The 11,807-nt window shown below is 38.0% G+C and overlaps 1 protein-coding gene across 1 annotated transcript in view; it reads left to right on the top strand.

Annotated features, from left to right (window-relative positions):
- The first annotated feature begins 9,545 nt into the window (after positions 1 to 9,545).
- Positions 9,546 to 11,807, top strand: part of LOC134582364 (cholesterol 24-hydroxylase-like) — a 64,741-nt gene continuing 62,479 nt past the window's right edge. Inside the window, exon 1 of the mRNA XM_063438940.1 lies at positions 9,546 to 9,850. Within this exon, the coding sequence (XP_063295010.1) occupies positions 9,711 to 9,850 (140 nt within the window). The 5' untranslated portion in view covers positions 9,546 to 9,710. The remainder of the gene's footprint in view (positions 9,851 to 11,807) is intronic.

Here is an 11,807-nt window from a genome sequence, read left to right as displayed (position 1 = left end):
ACACAGTGAGACATGGGGACACTGAGAGACCCAGGGACACTGAGAGACCGGGGGCACAGAGACATGGGGACACTGGGAGACATCGGGATACTGAAATATTTAGGGAAACTTGGAGAAATGGGGACACTGAGACACTAGGGACACAGACACTGGGAGATATGGGGACACTGAAACATTTGGGGACACTAAGACACTAGGGACACAGAGACATGGGAACACAGACACTGGTAGACTAGGGGACACTGGGAGACTAGGGGACACTGGGAGACTAGGGGACACTGGGGACACTGGCTGGGAGACAGACACTTTGGGACACTGGGAGACATGGGGACAGTTGTGGACATAGACATGGGGACACTGGGACATATAGGGAGACATGGGGACACTAGGAACACAGACACTGGGAGACATGGGAACACTGAAACATTTGGGGACACTAAGACACTAGGGACACAGACATGGGGACACTGGGAGACTATGGGACACTGGGAGACTAGGGGACACTGGCTGGGAGACAGACACTTGGGGACACTGGGAGACATGGGGACAGTTGTGGACATAGACATGGGGACACTGGGACATATAAGGACACTGGGACACATGGGGACACTAGGCACACTGAGAGACATGGGCCACAGACACTGGGAGACTTGGGGACACTGAGACACTAGCAACACTGGATGGGGACATGGGGACACTGGGAGAAATGGGGACATAGTGTCTCCGTGTCCCAATGTCTCATTGTCTCCCAATGTCCCTATGTCTCACAGCATCCCCATGTGTCTCAGCATCCCCATGTGTCTCAGTGTCCCCTAGTGTCTCAGTGTCCCCATGTTTTCCAGTGTCCCTAAGTGTCTCGGTGTTTCCAGGTCTCCCAGTGTCTGTGTCCACATGTGTCCTAGTGTCTGTGTCCCCTAGTGTCTGTGTCCCCATTTGTCCCCTAGTGTCTGTGTCCCCTAGTGTCTCAGTGTCCCCATATGTCCCCTAGTGTCTCAGTGTCCCCTAGTGTCTGTGTCCCCATGTGTCCCCTAGTGTCTCAGTGTCCCCATGTGCCCCTGCTGCCTTTCCCCCCATCCCTCTCTTACCTGAGCTGTAGAGCTGCTGTCTGGACTCTGTGCTGTGTTGCTGCTCCCCCACGGATCAGTAAGTAGTAGAGAGTGGCAGGGATATGCTGTAACTTCCTATCCCTGCCCCTCTGCACACACAGTGACCCCTACTGGCCGGTGCTGGTATTGCAGAGTAATCTCCATTTATTCTGAGAAAAATACCTGCATTTGTATAGCCGGTATTTACTGCAATACTGGCACAGCCAGGCAGCCTCAAATACCAGTCAGGTGGCAAACCAGTAAAATACCAGTCAGGTGGCAAACCTAAGAGTAGTGTGTGTTTAAAAAAAAAAAAAAAAAAAAAAAAAAATTTTTTTTTTTTTTTTTTTTTTTAAATGGGCCTATTCCATGGGCCTGGGCCTGGAGCTGCAGCTCCATCAGCCCCTATGTTAATCCGGCCCTGACTGCAGCATGTATAATTGTGTTATCTAATGTCCCTGCTTTTGTTGTTGTGACAAGGTAGGAGAATGTATACTCTTCAGCACGTCAAAAAAATATATATATTTTTGTAGGGTTAGTTCCCTTTAATTCCAGTGCAGTCTATTGTATGTTTTTTTCAAAACCTAAAGCAAGGAAGACACTATACAAAATGTTTATACAAATATCTGTTTGTATAATTTTGATAATGGTAAATGCACGTCTAGTGTATCAGGCACTTGTCTATTTAGGACGAAGACTGCTTAATTTTGGGAGACTAAATAACACAGCACAGGGTTTAGGCACATTACCAGGATTTTTGCATAAAGATTGACATCCACATTTAAGAAAGGTATGGGTATATAATATTTGAAGGCCCTCCATACCTCATCTTCAGATATAGGGTGGCCTACTTCCTCCTTTTGATTGGCATTTATTGTGGGTAGGGTGACAAACTCAAGTTAAGGGTTTATTTCCTCCTCAGTGGTGGTGTGGGTATCATTATTTAAAGATAAAATGTATAGTTACTTATAGAAATCGGCAAAGAGGTCCATTATCTTTGCTCTTTTTGTAATTTTAGAGTCCTGTGAGTCAAGCAGGAATGGAATATTAGCGTGTGCTTATTGTTTTAGTTTTGCAGCTAACATTTTTCCTGCTCTATTACCCTGGGCGTAATATCTGTTTGTTTCCTCAAACACTGTTTAGATGTGGTTAATTGAATGTAATATAATTGGAATTTAACTTCAGTGATTTGTCTACTGAGTGGGAAGTGAATGTTTTTGTGGTGTTTCTCTAAAGTCTCTAAAGATTCTAGAGTGTGATCTAGAAGTTGATCTGGTAAAGCTGCAAGTTGTTTGTATTTAGCTCCTTGCTAAAGTGGCCATGTATGACCACTTTATGGACTAACCAATTATTTTCTGGGTTAGTGTCAGAATGGGTGTTCATGAAGAAGAAATGATGAAGGGCTGCAGTTATAGCTGTGACAAAAATTTGGAATCTCTAACAGATGTCCGAATAGTGAAAGGTGAAGGTTGTGCGTGGTCTGACCTTGATATACGCCAAGTTGTAGCCTTGACCAAAGTTTGCAGGGAGGTCTTCTCCCCCAAGCAGAGATCTATTCAAGAGTTTTTCTTATGTGCTGTGGAGAAATAGATATAAGCTGGAGCTGACTCCCTCCATGTGTCATGAAAGCGGTATTAATTCAGCAGGGCATTTAATTGGCTAATGGACAATTTGGATGGGGAATGTGAATCTATGCTTTTTAATGTATTTTGCTGGGACCAGTGTGCCCCCACAGATGAACACCCTACCATTTTTCAACATTTTGCAAAAACATTTAGTCAAGAAGGATTTTTGGTTATCATTTGGAGCATACATGGAAGCTATTGTAATATGGTCATTGAATGAGAAGGCAGACCTGGGGATCAACTCATTTACAATGAAGTTGGAGGGGTTATTCCCTGTGGACTATAATGAAGACACCCTTTGTTTTACTTGGAGAGCATGCATGGTATCCTACAGGATATATAGGGTAGGAGAAACATGGAGAGCCTTTGCATTTCTTGCTTCTTGTAATGCTAATCCTGTAAACTGTGAAGTCATTTTACATTTTGCAAAAATAAATTAAAAGCTTTGCTACCATGTGTATGTAAGATAGGTTATGCTGTTACTCGTGGCTTTGCAGACATTGTATCAAAGTTAACATCAGACCTTAAAGATTTCTCTTGGATATAAATGGATGTAAAAGAGAAACACAAGAATAAACCTTAATGAAAGAATGCACTAACAAGATATGAAAATGAGACAAGCATGTCACCAATGATGATAGAAGATATCAGCTCTACAGTCCACTGTGTTCAAAATGATTGTCTCCGATGTTTCAGCTCTGCTATTGGGTACATTTCTAACCCTTCTAACTTGATTGGAGCCATGCTTGGTGACATCAATTTTATGCAAAGTTGCAGACCAGAGAGTGTTAGAAACAGAATGTTTTGGTTGTCACTTAATACCTAGTGTCCTACAGTTCCTAAAGAGCAAATTATTGGGGCCTATTCCTCACTCAGCAATATTATTGTTATTGGTATAACCTTGTAATGCTCGAAAATCCCCAGTACGAAATAACTTGCTTCTCGGATATAAACTGTTTCAGGAAGACCTATTTCTGGGTTAATGCATTATAAGGTAGTCTTGGTAATGGATAAATATCTCAATAATTTGTATCCAAAGAAACTAATGTACTCGTTCATGGATGACAAACACACTTATCATAGCATTGTGACCTAATTGGTAGACTTAACCTTCGTAACTGTGTAATTTTACCTCTGTTAAACCATTTAGAGCTATATCAGGAAATGTCAATAATTAGTTTAACAAAAGCTGCAAAGATGGTCTTACCTCGGTGGTGGTCAACTCACAATAAATTCAAAGGCGTAGAACAGACTCGCAGTGATAAAGGCTACACTTTGCTTGGTGATTATCAGATTGGTTTCTCGACAACTCCTAAGACTTGAACCAAAGTTAGAACAAAACAAAAAGTCCTTTGTGTGCTTCTCAAGAGGGCTGGACTTATTTTCTCATTAAAGTTTCTACAACCAGGATCTTGGGTGCTGATCCGAGTCTTATTCAAGCTTATTTAATGGTTTGTGGACAGTTTAATTGAAACCTCATTTTTTTTACAGGTGAGTCTGAACCTTAAAAATGTGTTTACAAAAATACCACTATCTGTAGGAGCCCTGTTGTCCTATTCTTTTGAAATATCTTGAATAATATATCATAATATAAGAATAATATATATATTCTTTAGCTCAACTGTGGTCATTGTCATTCCATATAGTTATAATTGTTTTATCTCATTAGTTTTATCCCAAGACGAAGAGCCTGGATTATCTTATTCAGCTCCAGAACGAATGGTGTCTCTAAATATAGCTTTATTCATGTCTGACAGCTTAATTTGCTTTTAAATATTTCAGGAGAACAAACTGGAAATAGAGGTGAGTGTTTTAAAATTCTAACTGGCATATTCTTTAAAATATATATTTTTTATTAATGCTTTGATTTTATTATTTACAAAGCACATGCTTGATACGTTAAAGTTCAATTGTTTTCCTTGTTTTGTTTTATCATTTATTATATCCTTTTTATGGCTTATGTTAGAGAGGGACTTTTGCTCTTGAGATCAAAGTATTTATATATCCAGAATATAAAACTAACTTTTTAATTAAATAAATCTACATTCTGATGTAGGTACAGACGGAAGAAAAATAAGGAAATTTGTATGAAATGCCTTATCATCCTCTAACACAATGTAGTTTATTCCACTGTTGTAAGCATTACGTGTGCATTTTCAGTACTTCCAACACATTTCATGTAAGGAAAAAAGTGTATGGTGCCACAATTCTGGCTGTTAAGAAATCATGTAAATTAAATGTACAAAATCTTGTAGAGAATTAGTATTTTTTATTTACATGTTTAGCCTGGCATAAATATACCCTTTATAATTATAGGAAAAATAGCATCACTGCTAAGAACAACGACCATCCTCTGCATTACGTCTCCAACTGGGAATTTATACTTGTCATCACTATGTGGAGATCAAGTGCCAACTATTCACATTATCACACACTTCATTCCTGGGCTAATCACTCCAACTGTTCTCTTGGTTCAAGTTCGTATTCAACGGTCTTTGTTATTACGTATACTCTAAGCATTGTGATAGGCATCCCTGCAAATCTTCTAGCTCTTTACGGCATCTGTCAACTGATGAAGTCTAGAATCACACATCCGATTTATCTGCTTAATCTATTGGTTGCTGACCTACTGTACTTATTGGTTTTACCTGTGTGGATCATTTACTTCATAAAAGACCATCAATGGATCTATGGCACCCTGGCGTGCGACATCAGTGGAGCTATGTACTTTATAAACATGTATGCAAGTGTGTACTTTTTGTGCTGTATAGCCATTGACCGATACATTGGTATTGTATACCCTCTAAAATATCAGAGCCTTAGGAGCATCAAATGCTTCTCTGTCGTGAGTCTTCTTGGATGGCTTGTCATCAGCTTATGCCAGGTCCCCATAGTTTTGTCCATGGATTTTGCATATTCCCAACTCTGCTTCCAGGGGTTTATAGAAAGCAGATCACATGCCATAGTTGATTGTGCTGCTTCTATTATTGGCTTTGTATGTCCATCATTTGTTCTGTGTTTTTGCTACCTAGCGTCTATCAGGAGTATTGAGAATAATTCATTAAGTCCAAGCGGAACTTTTTGGGTTAAGTGTACGTTGGTAACTTGCTTTATCATTTTTATCATCTCCTTTGGGCCTTATCATTTAATTTCCTTAGTACATGCAGTTCATCTGATCATTCACGGTCCAGACTGTGATTTTGAGATGCGTATTCATGCCTACTACAGGAATAGTGTTGCATTTGTTAGTCTAAACACGATCCTGGACCCTCTACTTTACATCTACATCTGCAAGGATATTCGTAAATGGCTAAAAAACATTCATTGTTGTAGGATGTGAGTATACAGTCCCAACGATAACAGTGGTGTGCAATCTGCGAATAGAGGGTACAAGACAGTACATGCCTCCTATCCCTTGGCAAAAGATAGACACTAAATACAAATAGGGTAATAAAGAAAATAACTTAATTTAGCCAAAGTGAATATAATGTAACTTCTGTTTGTATGTCAAGAGATAAAAATATAAATCTGAAATATATATATATATATATATGCACAATAATCAGATTCTCATGTACTATAGAATCAATCCAACCTATACCAGAAACATATATAGTTCTGATTATTGTAAAATTGTATATCTAATTGAAGATTGTTTCCCCTCACTCCTTCGTACTCATATTAATTAACGCTTTATCCACCATACCTTCCTGTAGAGATCAGATTTTTTTCTAGCATAGATCTAATTTGTCCTCACTCTTGTAAAGAAGTTAATGATCAACCTCATACATGTCCCCCTAGAGTCCACCTAGAGGTACTACCTGAATCCTGATTATATTTTTTTTCTTCAAGAATATACAAGCTTCTAAAACATTAAAAACTTTCTCTACCCTATACCATTACCTCTAGACTTGGACTCTTGTATCAAATTGGGATTCTACAATAATCAGCACTATATATGTTTCTGACTTGATAGTAGGATAGTAAAGGTTGAATTGATTCTATAGTACATGAGAATTTGAGTATTGTTTATTATTATTTTTAGCATTTATATAGCGCTAACTTATTCTGCAGAACTTTACAATATTATAAAAAGGAGAGATTTACCCTGGGAGAACAGCCTTCTTAGCACGCACTAAGAGTAGAACACATGCATTGCTTGACCACCCCCGGGACATTCACACACTTAAAATGGTATAGCCATGGGGATGCCTTGGACTCACCCCCTCACCTCAAGCTCTTTCCCCGGCATCAGTACATACCTGACACCGCACGATTGATATTACAGGCGTACCACTCCCCTCCTTTCGTTCGCTCTCTCCTATCTTCTTCTTTCCTCTGTTTCTCCCCTTATCTCAGGTGCACAACCATTAGAAAATGAGAACGCTGTATACCAGGCTCGCAAAGTAATGGTGACATGAAGATAACTATTCTTTGAAAACCACCTTTGTTATAAATACATCTGAAGTTAAGAAATCGGTAGAAATTTGAGTCACAAAAGCTCCTTCTGATTATGGTGGCAAATCGACTCTTTTTGGTAATCTCCAATAGATTTGTATGTTGATTCAAGACACATACAAGACCTGTAAATGTTGCTAGTTTGGTATATACTAATTAAAAAAAAAAAAAAGAATTACAAGTCAATCGAGACAACTACAAAATGTCACATTGACAATAGGTTGATGAGGACCTTGCTCAAACGGACTTACAGTATAGAGGAGGTTGGGTATAAAAACGCAATAGGAAGGGCATTGAAGGGGACAGCAAGCAAACGGTGGGAAAGTAGCAGAACCGGAAGGTGAGAGTGGAGTGTGGCCCAATATACAGATTTATAATTTTATCTCTTAACATAGTTGTTTAATTCACTTTGGCTAAATTAACAGTTCTTTTCTTTTTTACAATATATTTTATTATCTGTCATGTGGGTTACACGCCCTGTTGTTTCTGTTAATTTATGCTGGAAGTAAGGCTATCCTTTTTGAATATTTTATTGTCAAAGATAGACACTAGTTTTATGGGGGCAGCTAGAGTAATGTCTCATTGCCCAGAATATTTGTGACTTTATGACCAACTGACAACTGTCTAACTAAATGAGTTATTTAGAACAAAAAAACAAGTATCTTAGTAACACATACTAAGTTACATTACAGTACTGTTAGTGTACATTAAAGGGGCACTCTAAGCAACACAACAACATGCTGCATATAGGTGGTTATGGTGCAAGATGTTCTGCAATCTGCATGCTATGGCAGACGCACGCATTGAAATTCTCTCCCTTGCCTCTCATTTGAATGTGGCTGTGAATATACTGATAGTTGATGCTGTATGGCTGCTATCTCCTTATTCCACTGTTGCACAAACCCTCTTTGATGAGTGGAACTGCAGCTCAGTAATTAACTACGTGTGTGTGTGTGTGTGTGTGTGTGTCTGTGTGTGTGTGTCATACTACATAATAATGAAATACTGTGATGTGTGGTTTATAAGAGTATGAATGAGATCATTTGTCAGTAGGTCATGAAACCCAATAATAAATGACTAACTAGCCACTTGAGGTCCTCTTTAGTCACAATCCTAAAAAGTCAGCCATTTGAAATTCTGGTAGTATGTCAGAGAGTGGAGTTGTAGGCTATTATATTTATCATTATTATACCTTATACAATCATTATATTTTGTCAGAAATGGGACTTCTGTTGCAATTCATGACTCTTCCATACTACAGAGAGGTCTGTAAGTAAGATGAATAGATATTTTTTTTCCCCAGAAAATCATGCTTACTTTTCTTGGCTTATGTTTTTATTTTATTTTATTTTCTTTCTTTTTTTGGTTGGTTGTTTTTGTTTTTTCCCCATTTTGTTTTGTGTTTATTACAATAAAATATAAGGCATGTATACTAATGCAGTGATTCGGTTCTTTTTCCTTTTAGTGAATCAAGGGGCAATATATGTACAGTTGGGAATATATACAAGGCTTAATGAATCTTACTGTATGTAAACATAACACACAACAACAGGTGTTGGTGAATCAATCTTAAAAATGTATTTCCTGAAATATGTAATCACTCTTCTTACTAATAAGAGCCCAGTGCATCAGTTGACTTTTTAAAAACATTTTTTACACACATAAGTATAAGTAATGACAGACTGCTGCAATTATAAAGTACACTAGTCTAGATGCATGGAAAGGGAAGAGCTACGTCAGCTGTCTTTATCTTATTAAAGTTCAGAATTGTCCAAATTTTAAATAAAGTTTTGTTAACAAGAAATAAAAGAAATGTATGTGTTTCTTCCACAAGAAGTGGCCAAGGTCCAATTTGTAGTTGTCCTTGTTCGATGATGTTAAAGGGACACTATAGCCACCAGAACTACTACACCTTATTGTAGTGGTTCTGGGAAAAACAACCTGACCCTGTAGGTTCAGCAGTGTCAAAACACTGCATTTTCTGAGAAAATTCTGTTTTTTTGCTGCCTAAAAACCACCGTTGGTGGATATCACTCTCACAGCCACTGGAAGGACTTCTTGCAGGACTGACGTTTGGCAGTGATGCTGAACGCCCTGTGGAGATAGACTGACTCTCAATGCATCTCTATAAGGAGACCAGAACAGCGGGGAGAATATGTTAAGTAAAATTTTAAATGACATCTGGTGGGGAGGGGGTCATCTAAATAGGCAGGTTAACACACTTGTGTTAGGAATACATGTTTGTATTCCTTTAACCCCTTAAGGACACCTGGCATGTGTGACATGTCATGATTCCCTTTTATTCCAGAAGTTTGGTCCTTAAGGGGTTAAAACAAGCATAACTATTTGAATATATGACTTCTCTCTTGACTGTATGTAACCTGCAGGTGGCAGTCTGAAACCAACTAGCCTTATCCCTATGGAACAGTAGGCTTTCATATAGCCACACCTCCTAACAGGGAGAGACCAGGCTCTGTGTGTTTATAAACCAGGAAACAAGATTGTTCTGTGCACATAGTTACATCTCCACTTCTACTTCACGATGTTACAGTGGCTCTCATGGGCTCAATATGTGCTCCTGCTGCTTGTTGTTGTGGTCATTGGTCTGTTTCTTGCATACTGTGCCTACATTCATTATATGCACCTGAAATATGACCATATTCCTGGCCCACCACGTGACAGGTGAGTAACATCCATCAGTATATGGATTATTTTATTATAAATATATATATATATGTGTAAAATGTCCAGGTACTTGCACTCCTGTAGTAATAAAGTAAAGCCCGGTGCTTGTCAAGCAATAAGAATATAACAAAATAGTAGAAAATAGCACTCCAAGGACTTCAAAAAATATGGTGAAAAAATAACTTGGCTTTTATTCAGCAACTGCAGGAACACAACAGAGACCTTTATCTGTACTTGGGAAAGAGCCGTAACCTCTCCTTTCTGTGTTCCTCTTTATCAGTAGGTTGTTTGGCTGCTAAGTCCTCAACTGATATGTTTTATTACAGATACATTTCAGATTTAGTCCAAGTTTTGTCATAAATTCAATTTGGTTAACAATTAAAAACCTTGAACATGGCACTATATAATGTAAGATATTATATGTGAGCAACACTAAAGTAATTAATGATTTGTTTGCTTGTGTGTTAAGGGCAGTAGAGTTTAGGAAAAGACCCTCTCACATGAACATGTCATCACATTTTCTCCAAAAAAGTTTTTGTTTCTGCTCCCCTCCCCCCTTTTTAAAAAATACTAAAGCTTCCCCCTGTTGGTGGTAGTAATTGGTAAAGCTATGGGTGCACGGATATACGATGGTTTTGTTTGCTACTAAACTCTGCTGCTCTTTACAGAAAGCCAAATCATTAACTAGATTGGTGCTGCCAAATTAAGACAACTCCAGAAAGGCTCTACAGCAACGAACGTGACAGATTCTGCTATACCCTGTAGCTCACAGGTTTTCATTGGAGGGCTCATGCTACATAAACATTTTTTTATTTGTAACAAACAAGTGAACTTTATTCATCTGTCAAACAGCTTAAAAAAAAAAAATAATAATTTTAAAAAAGGGGGCGGGGATTGTGTTTCTCACCCTAGCACTAACCTACTATAATAAGCTGCACTAGTTATGGTGCTTCCTTTTAAATAGTAACTATTAGTTCCTCACTTTTATTACAACCAAATAGTTCAATGTTAGCAACTCAAAATGATATATAGAAGAAAGAACCAACTTCTTATTTGTATATTTTAAAGGGAAAACAAGACAAATTTTCCTTCAAAGTATATGGGAATTTTGGTAGATATATATCATTTGAAAAGGTTTTTTAATACCATAATTAATAATCTGTTTAAAACAAATTAAATTGAGGCCATGGTTAGTAAAAACAGAATCATTTGGTTCATATTACCACAATTTTTTAAATAGAATAGTTTTTTGCACTGTGAGCTAGGTTCTACAGTCACTTTTATTCTGGATTACTTGAGAGGTGGACAGGGGATAAAACAATTAGAGAACATGGGTCACAAGGCAGAGTAATGCTACTTAAAGGGATACTTCACCTGCTGTCTTTAATTGATACCTGTGACTGATAAGAAGGCAAGCTCTCCAGAACAGGCTACATTCTCGGTTTAACACTTTAACCAACTGTAGTATAACATTCATATCTAACAATTTTCTAATTTGATATGCAACATTATGTGTGTGTGTGTATATATATATATATATAACAAAATAGTAGCAAATAGCACTCCAAGGACTTAAAAAAATATGGTGAAAAAAATAACTTGGCTTTTATTCAGCAACTGCCACAAAGTATCAACGTTTCAGTTCTTGTGCAGAACTTTCGTCAGGATAAGGTGCATAATATAAACCAACACATATATAACAAACAGTGACTTTTTGACTTTTGGTGCATTTATTTGTTTAATATATTCATCGCTGCCACAGATCTCCATCTAAGGGCATCTTACTGCATGATTAACAGTGAGATTGTAACCAGAACAGAGAAATGTATATCTCCATTGATATATACACCAAACATTTTTTTCACTGTACATTGTATATACACGGGTGCCTAATCTCTATGGAAGAGTTCTTTGCACAGGCAGGTGGCTTGCTGGAACAGGCAGAAACTCTACA

Source organism: Pelobates fuscus, chromosome 13 (genome assembly GCF_036172605.1).
Source record: "Pelobates fuscus isolate aPelFus1 chromosome 13, aPelFus1.pri, whole genome shotgun sequence".
NCBI classification, from domain to species: Eukaryota; Metazoa; Chordata; class Amphibia; order Anura; family Pelobatidae; genus Pelobates; species Pelobates fuscus.
The sequence above is the reverse complement of the archived record's forward strand: the minus strand, read 5'-3'. Positions and strand labels throughout refer to the sequence as shown.